Genomic DNA, 16329 nt, shown 5'->3' with positions numbered 1-16329 from the left:
GTGGGGATTCAATTCGGAGTGAGTAAATCTAACATGGGATCTGTTGTGATCCAAGTTTGCAGGGCAGTCAACAGACTTCTGCTAAGGTTAGCGACTCTGAGCAACATGCAGGACATAATGGATGGTTTTGCCACAATGGATTTCCCTAATTGCGGTGGGGCTATAGACAGAATGCATATACCTATCATGGCACCAGACCACCTTGCCAAAGAGTACATAAACTGAAAGGAATACTTCTCAATGGTGTTGCAAGCACTGGTGGATCACAGGGGCCGTTTCACCGACATCAACGTGGGATGTTCGGGAAAGGTGCATGATGCACGCATCTTAGGAACTCTGGTCTGTTCAGAAAGCTGCAAGCAGGGACTTTTTTTCCAGACTGCAAAATAACCATTGGTGATGTTGAAATGCCAACCGTGACCCTAGGAGATCCAACCTACCCCTTGCCCCCATGCTCATGAAGCCGGACACAGGCAGCCTGGACAGCAGTAAGGATGGGTTCAGCCATAGGCTGAGTAAGTGCAGAATGGTGGGAGAATGTGCCTCTGGACGTTTAAAAGGCCGCTGGCATTGTTTGTTTACTAGGTTAGACCTCAATTAAAGCAATATCCCCATTGTTATTGCTGCCTGCTGTGTGTTCCATAATATCTGTGAAACAAAAGAAGAAAAGCTTCCGGCGGGGTGGGGGGTTCAGGCAGATCACCCGGCAACCAATTTTGAGCAGCCAGACACCAGGGCATTAAGAAGAGCACATCGAAGAGCTCCCTGTCAAGGTGATGTGTGACTGTCTGCAAATTGCTCCACTCTCTGTCTTCCAGCAGGGCTGCTTGTGTGGCATCACATTGTTCCATGCGGTGAGTAAGGCCATGAGGCCTGTGTTGTAGCTTTTGTGAAGACATCCTTGGGATCACTGGTTGCAACTTCAGAAAAGCCCCCTGTCCCCTAGCAATCTGGATGGTGCTTGAGGACAGGCACCAGTGTAAAGCCCCCCAAATAGTTTGATTTTTACAAAAGCGGCACTGGGTTGGGCAGGAAGGGAGAAAAACAGGAAGCTGACCCCCCCCCACATACCCTTTTTTTCAAATGCTGGTTGAAATACACCGTGTGGGCAAACTTTTTGGCCTGAGGGCCACATCTGGGTATGGAAATTGTATGGTGGACCATGAATGCTCACAAAATTAGGTGCAACAGTGCGGGGGGGGGGGGGGGGGGGGGGGGGGCTCTGGCGGGGGGGGGGGGCTCGGGGGGGGGGCTGGGGATGAGGGGGTTTGGGAAGCAGGAGGGTGCTTTGGGTTGGTATCGAGGGGTTCAGAGGGCGGCAGGGAGATCAGGGCTGGGGAAGGGAGACTGGTGTCTCAGGGGTGCAGGCTCCTGGCAGCGCTTACCTCAAGCAGCTCCCGGAAGCAACAGCACGTCCTCCCACAGGCTCCTACATGGAGGCGCAGCCAGGCGGCTCTGCACACTGCCCTGTCCGCAGGCACCGCTCCTTCAGCTCCCATTGTCTGCTGTTCCCACCCAATAGGAACTGCAGGGGTGGGATTTGGGGTGGGCGGGCTGTTTGTAGAGCCCCCTGGCGGCCCCTACGTGTAGGAGCCAGAGGGGGGACATGCTGGCTGCTTCCCGGGAGCCATGCGGAATGGGGCAAGCCCCCGATACTGCTCCCTAGCTGGAGTGATGGATCAGCACAAGCCCCCAACCCCGCTCCCCGGCGGGAGCTCCAGGGCCGGATTAAAAGGTCTGGCAGGCCGGAGTTTGCCCTCCCGTGCAATAAACAGTGATCCCTTTCAACCACAACCATGGCACACTTGAGAAATCGTGGTTGTGTGTCCCAGATTTCACCAAACAGGGGTGAATTACCTGTTGAATTGTTTGCAGTTTAAGGGCTAGCCTTGAAAACTTCACCCGTTTCCCCTAGGTGGCCATATGTGATATCACTCTCCTGAGGGTAACAGAGGCAGAAAGGGAGCAGATGCTGAAATCATCTGGGTACAAATCTGGTCTTTATGCTGCAATGCTGTGTGCTGCAATGATGCCAAATGAGTTAATACCGGAGTGGTGTGGGAAAATGTCCTACCATGGTGGTTTGCAGAGTACCTCCATGAAAGCTTCCTAGAGATTTCTATGGAGGATTCCTGGGCCATCCCAGTGCACATAAACAGACTTTTTCAGAGAGCACCCTGTGCATAGATGGAGTGGCCATTGATACCCACTACCCCTACCTTTTTGTTGAAAGTAAACATTAAAAATAATAGCATGTAACCCCTATGGTTTGACTGGAAATGTGTATGCACCAGAGGTGCCTTCCCCAGCATCACGCTGTGCCGGAAATTGGTCCTGTGAAGAGATGGGCTCCAAGGTAAAAAACAGTTCTTGGCTGTTAGGGAGAATGGATCTTCTGCTTGCCTGCCTCACATTCTCCTCCTCCTCCTTCTCCTCTTTCTCATCAACAATGTCTCCACGTTGTTGCTCGAGGTGACCCGGGGCTCCTGGGAGGTATCCACCGAGCGTTTTGGGGTAGTGGTGGGGTCGCTGCTGAGAATCACATGCAGCTCCTCATAAAAGCGGCACGTCTGTGGGGCAGAACCAGAATGACTCTTTGCCTCTCTTGTCTTCTGGTACGTTTGCCGAAGCTCCTTTATTTTCACGCGGCGTTACTGTGTGTCCCTGGTGTAGCCCTTCTCCCCTATGGCCCGCACAATCTTGGCATAGATGTCAGCGTTTATTCTGCTGGATTAGAGCTCTGCCTGCACAAACTCTTCTCCCAGGGCTGCAGGGCTGGAGCACCGACGGAAAAAAATTAGTGGTTGCCAGTCTTGGTCATCAGTGGGCCAACAGGTTTAGCAAGTGCAAGAGATTTCCTTTGGGTGCCTGTGGGTGCCAACATTTTGCAGTGATGCAGAAGCAGCTTCTTCAAAACAAGGTAGGATTGTCGGGGGGAAGGATTGGTGACACTACTTTCACTGCAGAAAGGTTATTGTGATTCTGGGGGAAATGCATCAGTATTCAGATTGTTTGCTAGAGACCAGTCATACCCCCCCTCCTCTCCCATGAGCTCAGGACTGGCATAAGCTGAGGGTTGAATTCCCCAGAACCCAAGAGCGAGGGGGGAGTGTGTTTTTTACATTCCTTGGTAACCACTCTCTTCCACTTAGCTGATAAACGAATGTTTGTACAGCGATTTGTCGTCCAAGTGACTATAGATAAAACCTGGATCCTATTTCAGTTGTGCTGCTCACTTAGGGAACTGAACACACCCCATTTTAAGCGGCTTTATTCCTACTCCCCCTTACGCTGCCCCCTTGGCTCTAACACTCTGATGCGCACAAGCCCCGCAGCCGCTCCGAACCCGGTGGCTCAGGGACGGGACGCTCCAAAGCCGGCGCAAGTTAGATCCGCCGCCCACGGAGCCCACGAATAGCTGCCCGCGCTCCGTGTAATGGGCCCACGGCCGCGCGTGGGCTCGGGCAGGGCTCCCACGGTGCAGGCTGGGCGTTGAGCCCGAGGCCGAACCAGTGACCCCGGCCAAGCGCAGCCCCCGGGGTCAGGCACCTGCTGCCCGGACAGCACGTGGGTGCCCAGCAATGACACCAGCCCCGCCCCGCCCGACTGAGACTCCGCCCCTTTCCCGCATGGCCACGCCCCCTTAGCCCTGAGTGTGGCCAGCCGCAGACGCTCCGCAGCCTTCGCCCCGCGAGTGCTCCCCGACCCCCGCTGTCATGGTCTCGGCTCCGCGCTGCCCGCCCGGCGCCCGGGGGCTCCTGGCGCTGCTGCTGCTGCTGCCCCTGCCCGGGGCTCGCGGTGAGTGGGGCGGGACTCGCCTCTCCCTGGCTCGGTGGCTTCGGAGCCTTCCCTGTCCCGCTTCAGGCTGGTCCCGCCCCCAGAAACCGAGCCTGGCCGCGGGAGCGGAACCGGCTCGTGGCCGGCTGGGATCGGTCCAGCGGGATGGTCCGTAACGTGCACAGTCTGCCTGGGGGCTTGTAGGGCGGTGCGCGCTCCTGCCGGGGTGTAACAGTGACACTCTTGTACCAAACCCTCCAGCAAACCAGCCTCAAAGCGGCGATGGGAACAATCCAGCCACATTGTCCCCCAGGAAACGAGTTACAGGGATTGCCCAGATCGTAGAGTCTGTATCTTTTCTAGCTGACTCCCCCCCTGCTTCTGTCTGTCTCTATGGCTAGGCCAGTGTGGCTCTCCTCCGAGCTTCAGTTTTGCTGAGGTACCCTGGGGAGTGAGGAGTAGCTATCCTGTTGGATCCCGTCTGAGATACTACTGTCGCCCAGGTTACACTCTGGCCTCTGGAAAGTCTTCCATGGGTACATGTGGTGCAGATTCAACATGGTCATTCGACCCTGAGTTTTGTGTAGGTGAGTATCTTTGTTGCTTTTGTGTCTTAATTGATTTATAAGCCACCTTTTCCCCAAAACAAGGGAGTCCCAATTCTGTAACCACTGGCTTCCATGAACACTTTCTAAATCCCCTTTAGTTGGTTCTTTCTTAGATTAATAGTTGGTCTTTTTAATGACATGTTTGTTTAAAATTCCCAACACTTTTTTGTCTTGGCACTTGGCAGGTCACTTTAAGAGCAGCTGACATACTAGCTTCCAGTCAATTCTGTTTTCTGAGTCGACTGCTCTCAGGCTTGGAGGAGGGATAGATTTACCACCTTTCTTCACCCTTTTTATGCATCAGCATGTTATAGACCCTAGACAGCAATGTCAGAATAATGCATTTCTTGTCACAGGGCCAGATTAACCTTTCGTGGGCCTGGTGCCAAGCATATTTGTGGGCCCCCATGAGGGCAATGGAGCATGGTGGGGGGGTTGGTCCCTGAAGCGAGGGGCCGGCTAAGGGCCTGGGAGGGGTGACCCCACTCTGCCCAGCCCAGTGTGAGGGCACTATTTACAAAGCAGCCATTGCCAGATGCACAAAGGCCCTCCCAGCCCTGTGCTGCCAGAATGCTCCTTCCCCTCCGGGTGGTCCCATACTGCATTACACAGCCCCCCCCCCCCCCACACCGGAACCCCCCCCCCCGATTCTCTATGGATAGAGCCCCCTGTACCCGCTATGCCACAAATGCACAGCGCCCTGCACACCACCACCTCTACCCAGTGCCCTCTGCCCACACAGATCTTCCCTGCCCCCTCACAGCCGAGCACCCCCATCAGGCCCACCAGAGACCCTCCATGCCCTGCCTCCTAGCCACACTCATTGGCCCTCTGGGAGCTGACTGTCTGCCGGACTGAGCTGGCAGCACAGCCAGGCTGGTCCCAGGGTGGGGAATCGCTCCATCCCCTCAGGAGTGGCGCGATCAGCCAGGCCAGGGCCTGCCCCAGCCAGGCTCCCTCAAAACACACTTGCCTGGAGGGGCCCAGCCAAGCTTCCCCCACTGTCCCCTCCACCCCCGCAACTGGTCGAGACTAGCCAGGCTTCTGTACTAGTTCCAGGGGGTTCAGCTCCAGGGAGACAGGTGGGGCCCCACAGATGGTGGGAAGTAGAGACTGCCCAGAGCCAGAGATGCACTGGAGTCTGGCCAGGGGGAAAGAGAATGGGGTGGAGCCAGGGGGCAGAGAGGATCCCTTGGCCTGAGGAGCAAGTGATGGGCAGCAGGGAGCCAGCGGGCTGGTGGGGTCTTAGGGCACAGTGCAAGCAGAGCAGGCCGGGATCCCTTCTGAGCATGGGGCTGGCTTCATGAGGCCACTGGCGCCATTGTAAACCCGGCACTGCTTATCTCCCAGAGACCCCACTGTCCATATGATGTTCCTATGACTATTGGGAGGCATTCAGTGCCCACCGGTGATGTTGCTGGATTTTGGTATTTTACCTATGCTAGTCAGCTTTAAAAGGAGGTATAAAACAAAGGACATTTTAAACCTTAACCTGCTTTAATTTCCCCAATGATCTTGGTTCTTACCATGTGACAGCTTGTCCAGTGTTCTATGCAAATACTCAAATATAGCTACAACTACAACTCGCTGCAGTTAAATTCATCATGTTTATTGGATTTCCCATTCCTGGCTTAGGGAACATCACAAATTCTGCAACCAAGTGAAAAACCTTGGTGTACTATCTCTTTTTTGAAAAATTGAAGTCACTCTATTCCCTAATGCCTATGTGAGGAGAAACTATTTATTTATTATTGGTTATTATCTTAGAAAACTAATGAATATAGATTTTAGCCATATTAAAATCACTTTACTAAAAGTAAACCCAGTATTGAATAACAATGTATTACAAACTTAGTAAAATACTAATTCATAATAAAACTCCCGGATTCCAGCCCCACTCAGGTTTGGCTCAGCTGCCAAGATGACAACAGCCTGGATAGGCGGAGGCAGATTAGGGGTTTGTGGGGCCCTGGGCCAGAGCAAGTGGGGGCCCCATGCCACCCCTTCTACCTGCAGTCCCCCATCTTCCTCCCCAGGTGCTATAGCCGGGAAGTGGGCTTGGGGCACGGAAGCTTGCCCTGCCCACCCGGCACTCCTGCAAGACCTTGCACCCTGACTCTGCTCCCCAGCAGAAGCGCTGGGCAGGTGCATGGAGTGGGTCGGGGCGCAGGTGCACCTATTTTTCTGGGGTGCCCCAATTGGCCAGGGTCCCTGGGCAAGAGCCCTGTTGGGTCAGTGGCTAATGTGCCATTGTGGGTAGGCCAAATCTGAGTGGCACTGCAACCCCATGAGCCAGGTCACAACTCCACTCTCCCAAATTTGGTCCAGTCGAGGGGCAGGGCCCAAACCGTAGTGATGTTACAATCCCAGAGGCTGCAACGACTGAAGCAGAGAGACCAACTCAGCCAGCCCCTTGGCACAGGAACTGCAGGAACCACCACTGTGGGGTGAGTGCCAGTCAGGGCCCAACCCTCCTGGGATGCAGGACGTGACCGAAACCACCCCAGGAACTCCATGCACACACTGTTTACTGGGTCACAACAGATCATAAACATTTACAAATGGGGCCTCAGCCCAGAAAAGGTTAACCACTGGATTAGACCATTGGCTTGATCTGCCATAGCATTTGCTATGTTAGGGGGTGCAAGTTAGCATATCCCTTTTTCTTTTCCCCATTAAGGTAATATGAGATAACACTAATATTAGTCTTGTTTTCTTCTAGGAAGACCATGTAAACCACTAGAACTAAAAAATGGCAGAGTGGATTTAACCAATTTCCGGTTTGATGAAACAGCAAACTTCTCCTGTAGTGAAGGGTGAGTGGCAAGTTGTTTCTTTTGACTAATTAACAGAACCTAGACTGGTGTGAAACTGCTAATGAAGTCTGGCAAAATGAGACTAGAAAGCCTGTGTAACTTCAAGAACATAAGTGAGTGGTGTGCTATACATCTGTAGCCATGGGCTGGGCCCTTGTTAAGAATTACACCTGTGACTTTCAAAGGTGTTGAAGAAAGAGCCACCCATTTATGGCTGTTCTTCAGTGGGAGATGGGCACTTCTCTCACTCGGGTGCTTTTGGAAATCCCAGCCTTCAACAGGTCATCCCAGCAGCTGCTGGATCATGAGTCCTAAGGGGAAAGCCCCATCTGAAGGGTAATGTGACACTCACTGATTGGTGCCATCTCTGCCGTGTTACAGGGACTGTTATTGGTCAGTCTTAGCATCCTGAATCGGTGCTGGGATTGTGAGGCAGAATATTGCCCATAAAAGGCAGCACCAGCTAGAAGCAGCCTTCTTCCTACTCTACCACAGCAAATATTTGTCTGTCCCTTTGTTATAGCTGTCGATAGTTATCAGGGCAGTGTCAAGTTCAGTTGTTGCTTTTGTCCATATGGGCTATGTGACAAGCCTTGGGGAATCATAAATGGGTTGTGGCCTCATTCCATTGAGCAGGTGCTTTCTGGGTGTTGAGATAACTGAATAGATCACATTGCATGGGGACAAAAACACAACCAACAAGTGCAGGTGTGTGTGGTGGTTTTTTTTTTGTTTTGTTTGTTTTTTGTTTCCCCGCCCCACTATATCACAACCCCTGCTGCCAGGTCAAGCCCTCTAAAGTTAAGTCCTGGGAAGAGGAGTCAGATGTCTCTGGGTGGCAGCTGACCCCCCCGGTCTGAGTGAGGAGAGATGGTGGGGGAGGTAACTCCCTGATGGTGGCTGGCTTGCCAAACCCCATGCAAGTTAAATGCCTTTTTCTGTGGATTGGTTGTCAGCCTGCCTTCTGGGTGAAGTAGGTTGATCCACAATTGAAGGATTTGTGTAGACAGGGTTTCTTTGCAGTAGCCTACATGGACTGAAGGCCTTTGATTTGTGCAGTTCCCTGGGTTTAGGGTTAGGTTAGGTCTTGGACAGTTAAGATGCTCAGGTTTTGAATATGGAAGGGAGATGGGGTCAGGTGGGTGACAGCTCAGGGCACCTGACTTCTCCCCGTCGCTTCTGTCAGGATGGGTTGTCTTTAGGTCTGATTTTTATTTTACAAAACATTGCTGGGGAGGAAAGGTAAGGTGAACTGCTTAAGCTGAGTCATTGACAACTGGGGTAACACAACCGGGTGTTCAGCGAAGAGGTGTAGAGTACTGCTGCAGATAAAAGGACAGTAATTCTAAGGTGTAGAATGGCGACAGCTCGCATTTTCAAACGCTCTCTTAAAGCTTAGAAACATGAGATGAGGCACAGCCCCCTACCCAGCAAGCCCTTTTTCCCACGTGAGAGCACAGTGAGCAGACCAGTCATGTCTAAAATAACATGGTTTCCTGGGCGTTTATTAAGTTTTTTTTATAGCAGGGATGATTAGAGCCTTCTTCCACCTGTTAGAGATTTGCACTCCTTAATACTTGTATCTCCAGTTTAGAAGAAGGATCACTTGTTCCCCTTTGCAAAGAATTAACAAGCATTCCCAAGCATCTGACTAGTGTAGATGAAAAGTGAGGGCATTCTCTTAACAGTTGTGCAAGTTTATATTCACTGGTTTAGCTCTAGATTGCCTTTAGTTACTTAGAGTTCCTTGGTCTTATAGTGTTAGACATATCATGTTTTATAGCAGAGATGACTTTGGTCAATCATTTGTCTCCACCTACAGGCATAAAGAAACCATGTTCCTTCTAAACTGTAACCTAGTTCTTTCCTTACTTCAGTAACAAATTTGAACCTTTTTTCTTTAGTTACAAATTAATTGGACCGACTTCTACCCAATGTGTGCTTAGGGGAAATGGAGTTGATTGGAATAAGGAGGTTCCATTTTGCAAAGGTAAACTAATTGTTTTAAGAACCATTCATGACTGGAGATGATTCGGCATAGCTGGTGCTACAGAGAAGTCTCTGTTCTTACATCTTTTAATCCAAATCAGAGTAAAACTTGAGGATGTATGTTTGGTTGAGGAGAGAATGAAATCAGACTGTGATTCACCGTGGTGTTTGGATGACTCCTATAGAACCAGTGCTTAAAACAAAGTCCCTTCTAGATTGTTCACCTGGCACTGTTGAATATTCATAATCCAACAGACCTCCTGGCACCTCTTCACTATAGTATCTGTGTAATCCTGCTGTTCGCTAAGTAAAAGGCATGATATTGACTTCAAGAAGTCTTGACCCTTCCCAAACCTGACTACCCACTTAAAATCTGAGGCTCTTTGGGAGTGAATCACAATTAATTTGCCTCTACTTCGATCTCTTGGATGATTTCTGGGCTTGGTCTGTCAATCATGTCCAGTTTCTAGAATCAGCTGCTGATACTAGAAATGTCCTAGCTTAGTTTTCTGCTGGTGGAATAACACTACCACTAGAGATGGTGGGGAAGAGGTTCTGGCTCCTTGAGGCAAATGTTGGGGAGGGGCACGCTCTGTTAAGGTCATCTTCTAGAGCTGGTGTTTTATGGAGCATCCTCCTTGAGCAATGGACGTACTGGGTTGGGTCAAGCCTAAAGGCAGAAAAACCTTCAGAATCTTGAAGGGGAAATCTGCTTCAAATGTGTTAGTGCAATGTTAAGTACCCTTCCAAATGGCTAAATAGCTTTCTGGGGGGATCTGAGACAATTTTCTTAGTGAAACCTTCTTCAGTTCACCTCAATGCAAACTTTAATTTTCATGTTGACATTCTTTGCTTCAGCAATATCTTGTCGTCCACCTCCTGATATCACCCATGGATCCAATAATGCTCTGATTGGAGATGATTTTTCCTTTGGCTTAAAAGTAACTTACAAATGTGACCAGGGCTTCTCTCTTATTGGAGAGGCCTCCATTCATTGTACAACGAAAGATAATGTCAATGGAGAGTGGAGTGGACCTGCACCTGAATGCAAAGGTTAGTAGCATCTGTTTTCATCCTCCTCTTAATTTATTATCTCCTCCCAGGAACAACTATATTTTGATTGCTAAGCAAACCCATAAACCTTAGAAAAGTCCATATTTATTTCCTATAAATACATAGTTTGAAAACTAGCTACTGTTGGAAACCCAATCTCTAAAGAAGGAATGTCACTTCATAAATGATTTCTGGAAACCATTTTGCCTCTTGTACATCCTGTGGTTGTCTTGTCTCCCCTCAGTGTTCCAAGACTGCAGTTAATTCTCATGTCAAACAGTTTAAGAGTTTCTCTCTACCTAAAGAGAACTATGGTTCTGCTTTTATGCCAGTACCCTACTATTTGAGTGCTGAAGGGGAAGACATACAAGCAGGATTATTCGGCAACCCTCTTTTTCAGAATTCTCTGGGAGGGCTCCTTGGCAGTGAAGGCTCATGCCTTTTTTGGTGGGGTGGGGGCAGTGTGAGAAATAAAGATCACTATGCAATCCTTATGTTGTGACTGCAGTGCAGTGCTCACACACACACACTGCATTTAGCTAACAATGCCTTTATATACTTTGTGTCCAAGCAGTTCCACCATCTTGGCCTTATTCTTGATGGGTTGCCCATTTTAACTGGGATTGAGGCATGGTTTGGTGGGTTGCTAACTTCACTACAGAATATAAAGCTCCCAAAATCAGGAATGTGAATGTAAGCTCACTTTAATGGTTTTATGAATAGTCCATGACTGGAGATGCTGCAGTGTAACTGATATTAAATGTCTGAGTGATTGTCTACACAGATTGCACTTGTGGAGTGCATGAGCCCCATGTGTGTAAGACAGGATCTTTTGAATAGCAGTGTCCACTGGGGCAGTGTCTGTTCCCTGGATGCCCTCTCACCATGTAGGTGTAGGTATAAAGGTCAGAGCACCTCAGCTGTTGTAAATTGGGTGGAGACCCGGGGCTTTGTCCCTGCTGACTGGAGTATCTCCAGGCAGCACTGTACCTGCCTTTCACCATATATTTCCCAGCACAGACAGGTTGCCCAGGGACACCTGCTTGCTTTCTCTTCAGAGGGTTTTTAACAGGTATAATTGCTACTGTTATACGTACCTCACAGTTGTTCCTATGCAGGTCAACTTTATTTTTAAGTTAAAAAGCATTACAGGGAGAACATGCATGCTAATAAGCTTCCCAGATTTAACCCAACCACGTCTCTGGATTTGGCAGGCATAGTCCTTCATCTCCCACCCAAGGGGGATTCCTTCTGGTTCTTAGTTCCTCACAGCTCTAGCTCAGAACAAGCACCTAATCCTTCCAACCGTTTCTAAAGGATTGGGGCCCTCCATGGACAAGGGGTCCTGTCCATTTGCTGGATGAGGAAGAAAGCCCTGAGGCTGTCAAAAAAAACCCAAACAAGCTATTTATCCAAAAACGCTTTCTTTGTCGGTCCCTGGAGACTCCAGTATGAACTGGTATATACACCTCTCTGGGGGCTGACTTCAAAGGCTGATAACCGAGGAAGTACACTAGCATCCCCCTCCCTCTAGAGAAGGTACATGCAATGCCACTACACATTCACAATTGCGTTTAAATACAATGGACCCGAAAGGTATTAACCCTAATTCAATAAGATGAAACTTCATTGAATTAAGTTAATCTTAATTCCATACGGTTTGTTCAGGATATTGTCAGCCTGTCACCCGTCTCCAGGTTTCTGGTTTCCCAACTCAGCTCTCCTGGTATCATTCCTTTAGGTATGTGGTGCCCTCTGGATGTAACATCAGGGAGTTTGTGAAACAGCCTGACTCCAAAAAGTGGGAATAACCTGCCAGTCATCCCAACATCATTGAAAATCCAGGGCAGGAAGAAACTTTTTTTTTTTTTTTTTTTAAGGAAAAATTCTAGGAAGAGGTTAAGCTTTAGTCTGCTGTTCCTGTGTGGCAGGGTTTTCAGTGTGAGTTGCCTGGGAAATAGGTCAGCTGCCATAAGTGCACTAGCTTTGGTTGTTCCTTATCCCAGACTTAACATGAACCTCTGTCTGCTTGGATTCTGTGCCCTGCCCTAGAAGAGGCTGCATTTCAGTGGGGAAGGGGCTCCTGTAAAGTGCAAATCCGTGTGGTATCTAGAAAAGCCCCCTGGGATCCTTCAAGATGAAAGTCACTATAGGAGTGTAAGACACTGTTAAGGAGCAAGTTCTCTCTTCATTCCACCAGTGAAATCCCAGGTGACTCCATTGATTTCTGTGCACTTGTCCCTCGATGCAGAGGAGTCCGACTGCAATAAAGGGAAGAGGTTTTTACCACAAGTGTGCACAGGAACAAACTGCATGTTAACGATCCCAAAAACCACCTGTGCTCTGTTGCCCCAACTGGTGACACCTCCACGAAATGCCAGTCAATAAAATACTGGATGGGATTTCTGTGTTTAACTCAAATGCTTTTCTTTAGGTCTTGGTTTGGTAGAATGGTGGGGCTGGAATCGAATGCCTCATTGTAGGTGTTGATTGGATCGCTTGATACTCGCTCTGAGCTGAACCCTGAAAGGTGTTGAACACCTGCTATTCCAATTCACTTCATGGTTGGCTCCATACTCAGTCACGGACCCTCTTTCTCTATTGAGAGAGATATTCACGGGGTATCTGGTTTTACGGGTTGTTTATAAACCAGAACTACAGTGAAATACACTCAAGACCCTTTACCCGCAGTTTCTGCTCTCTTCCATTTTGAGCAATAACCAGCATTCACAGTGCATCTGCTCCTCTCAGTGAACTGCCTTCTCTTCTGCATTTTCTTTTCAGTTCGGTGTCTGAAGCCAGAGGTGCCAAATGGAAACCTGCTCAATGCATTGGATGAAAAAATGTGGTACAGTGTGAATGAAACCATTCCTTTCATATGCTCTCCTGGGTACCAGCTTTCAAGCCATTCCCACCTGCCTGCCACAGACAGATTTAGTATTACTTGTTTACAGGACGGCAGCTGGACAGCATTACCAAAGTGTGTAAGTATCACTGTCCCGTTGGGTTTCTTGATGCACCCTGCCCAATTTCTAATATAAAGAATAGTAATAACCATGCTTTGATTGAATGAAGCAGAGGGTTAACTTCATGAGGTCTTTGCAATCAGATAGGAACATGTGCCATTGATACACCGTATGGTGAAAAACCATGTTTATCTGAAAACAAAACATATCATCCCTCACTACATCTTCTCCTATTTTTTTTTAAGCAATCTTCTTTTTATAGCAGCTGCTCCATGCAAAAAGTAAAATTTGGTGGGTAAAAATCACAACAGGAGGAAAACTTCCCTATGACAAAACAGTCAGATTTTTCTAGGCAATTCAAGTGTGTTACTACTGTAATTAGTGAGATTGCAGTGTGCTCAGCTCTATGTAAAAGGAAGGCTGGTTCCTGCCCAATGTGTTTCTAATCTATGTGCCAGAACCTTATGTTGCTCAAAACCTCATCACAGATGCTTAGTACTGTCAGTTTCTGTAGAATTGACTAGGATGTGAGGGTGCGCAGCATGCTCAGGCCCGAGGCAGATACATGTAACACACTGGATGATGGTTCAGACTCAAAGGAGCAAGCATACTTGAGAGGGCAAGTCCTTCTCTTCTGCAGCATAACCATGTTCCCTCTTTGATTTACAGAACAAGCAAAGCACTTCTGATGTGTGTGAGATGGTTCCTGAGAACAGAGAGTTCAAAGTGTGTGGTATGCCTGCGGAGGAACTGAGAACTCTGCTGGAAGTGCAGAAACTATATCTGGAGATTGAGAAACTGAAGCAGGAGCTAAAGTCACAATGAATTGCTGAGACCTGTGATCCATATTATGATAAACTGTCTCCCCTTTGGATGCAGTTTATATAATTTCACTACAGAAAGGATGATTCTTACTGATTTTATAGAACTTGCTAATATAGCTAGTAACTCGGAATAGGCAGTAAATCACGGATCAGATTTCCTTCCTGGGTGCTGTTTTTAGGATTTTTTTTTTTTTTTTTGTTCTTTCCCCTTGAATTTCACAAATTTTAAGTTTCCACTTGATAAACTAGGGATTTCAGGTCCTTGTACAGGTTTTAGGGGTTATAGTGAAGGATTGAGTTGAGATTTGGTTTTACTTGAGTAAATTAACCAAGTAGCATGGAAGCAAATTATCAGTTGATACGAGCTTTAGATCCTGTGCAAAAGGAAACTCAAGACTAACTTCAGCTTTGTAGACATCCCACAATTGCTGCTTACATTTAACTTTAATGCACCAAAACGTACACATTCGAAGTGGTGAATGGGTATTTAAATGCCCGATTTCCATACATCTTAAGAGCAGTGATGTTAATCAATTCCTTCACCACTCTAAAAATGCCACACGTACATTAGGAGTAGATGAGAAGCAACCATCTGAGCCATTTCCCCAATAAACAATAGGGGTGTTCTCTAACCTACACCTTTGTGATCAAGTAACTATTCCTGCCCTGCAGGGCTACAATAAAATGCAATTGTAATAACTGCTGATTGTCTTTGTTTTTATAACTTTGTCCCTTTGGCTGTAAGGCAGGGAGATGCCCAGCGTGTTTAAAGGATCATTTCACTGAGAGTGAAGAACTAATTCTGCCTCCTCCTCCAGCCCAGTGATTAGTCTGAGTGAGCCCATGGAGTCTGACTCTTCCCGTCACACCTAGAGTGGTCTGGGTTGAATTGAACTGGCAAGGTAGTGGAAGGGAATCTTGTCCTGTGGAATAAGGGGGACGTGCCAGTTTTTATGCTTTTTTTTTTACCACTGCTGATGGACCCAGAGGGATCACGGATTCAGCTACATTCCTGGGGTAACAGCAGGGATTAATTTGGCCAATAGGATAAGGAGGAAACATGGCTGGTAAATGATTCTGTCTCAGAAATCATTGCTGCAGTGGAGGCTTTGCTCAGGAAGGGATAGCATAGCGCTGCTCTGAGAATAACGTCACTTGTGACTGTCCCTATGCCAGAAATGTAACAGTGCTGCCGTCTCCTCCAGTGAGAACCCTTAGCTGTATAAAGCCAGGAGCAGCGAATGGAAAAAGAACAGCAGCAGAGAAATAACCTGCAGACTCCACCTTTGCAGGTGGGAGAAGCTTCTGTCTCCTTGGACTTGTGAGCACTACTGAGCTCAGAGCAGGGCAGGGGGTGACTTGCTGTTGGGAGAGCAAGTGGTGTCAGGGAGCAGGAAGCAATTTAAATCCATCCCTGGGATCCTTAGGCGTTCAGCCCAGAAGTTGCACTGACTCAGCACATCCAAGCTCCGTCTCTGACTGTTTTAGCTCTGTTTTGGGGGTTTTCTGCCTGCTTGTCTCACCTGTACTCTGCAGCATCACATCGCAACACGCCCGCACACCTCTTTGAGGTGAATTTGACCGACAGCCTCTGACTTCTCATCACAGCTGCTTTCCTGTGCTGTCCTGGGTGAAGAGAGAGATCACATTGCCTATGTGCCCATTTACCACTAGAGGCCACTCTTTAACAATCATTTTGTGCACTACCTACCCCACTGTTCTGGGTCCAATCCTGTCACCCTTACTCAGATTGAGTAATACTTCACTCCACTCCACTATGGTCAAAGGAACAAAACCAAGCTCTCCCTGGGAAGGGGGAGACTAAAGGCAGCTATCAAAACTGTTGAAGTGGTTCAGGGCCAGTGATAACTCTCACCAACTAAATGTTCTGGTTGGTAGTAGATTTGTAATTGATGTCAGTCTGTGCCTCCTTTAGAGGTCTCTGGGTTTTCCGTCTCACGGGGTGAGTAATAACATGGCCCTTTTGTTCTCTTTTGTGTGTGTGTGTGTGTGTGTATATATATATATATATATATATATATATATATATATACACAAAGTAATTCACATGCTATAGGTGAGCCTGTGAATTGTATCTGCATATGCTGAGCAATGCAAAATTGGAGTGGGGGGGCTCCTCATCCCCCATCACCTTAAAATTCTGCGTGTCTCCCACCAAGCAGGAATTTTGCCACTGACATTAATGGGAGCAGGATTTAAATGATTAGTTACTAAGTACCACAACTCCCATAGCCATCAATGGAAAATGCAGCTGCTAATCACCTTTCAGCATCTG

General features: G+C 48.3%; 2 protein-coding genes across 2 annotated transcripts in view; both read left to right on the top strand.

The window, feature by feature from the left end:
* LOC117875743 (sushi, von Willebrand factor type A, EGF and pentraxin domain-containing protein 1-like) overlaps positions 1-16329 on the top strand; it is a 243151-nt gene that overhangs the window by 61799 nt on the left and 165023 nt on the right. The window lies entirely within an intron of this gene.
* On the top strand, positions 3640-14733 carry LOC117875748 (C4b-binding protein alpha chain-like). Its single transcript, XM_034767096.1, has 7 exons — positions 3640-3798; positions 4179-4364; positions 7108-7201; positions 9106-9191; positions 10049-10243; positions 13028-13227; positions 13879-14733. The coding sequence occupies exons 1-7, from the start codon at positions 3717-3719 to the stop codon at positions 14032-14034; spliced, it is 999 nt and encodes a 332-aa protein (XP_034622987.1). The 5' UTR covers positions 3640-3716; the 3' UTR covers positions 14035-14733.

The sequence above is a fragment of the Trachemys scripta genome, chromosome 4 (assembly GCF_013100865.1).
Source record: "Trachemys scripta elegans isolate TJP31775 chromosome 4, CAS_Tse_1.0, whole genome shotgun sequence".
Lineage (NCBI taxonomy): Eukaryota > Metazoa > Chordata > Testudines > Emydidae > Trachemys > Trachemys scripta.
Note: the sequence above shows the minus strand (reverse complement) of the source record. Positions and strands in the feature narration are given on the sequence as shown.

Coding starts and splice junctions, on each gene's coding strand:
- LOC117875748 (XM_034767096.1), top strand. CDS start 3,717: ATGGTCTCGGCTCCGCGCTGCCCGCCCGGCGCCCGGGGGCTCCTGGCG. Junction 9,192..10,048: donor GGAGGTTCCATTTTGCAAAG/GTAAACTAATTG, acceptor TCTTTGCTTCAG/CAATATCTTGTCGTCCACCT. Junction 13,228..13,878: donor GGACAGCATTACCAAAGTGT/GTAAGTATCACT, acceptor TTTGATTTACAG/AACAAGCAAAGCACTTCTGA.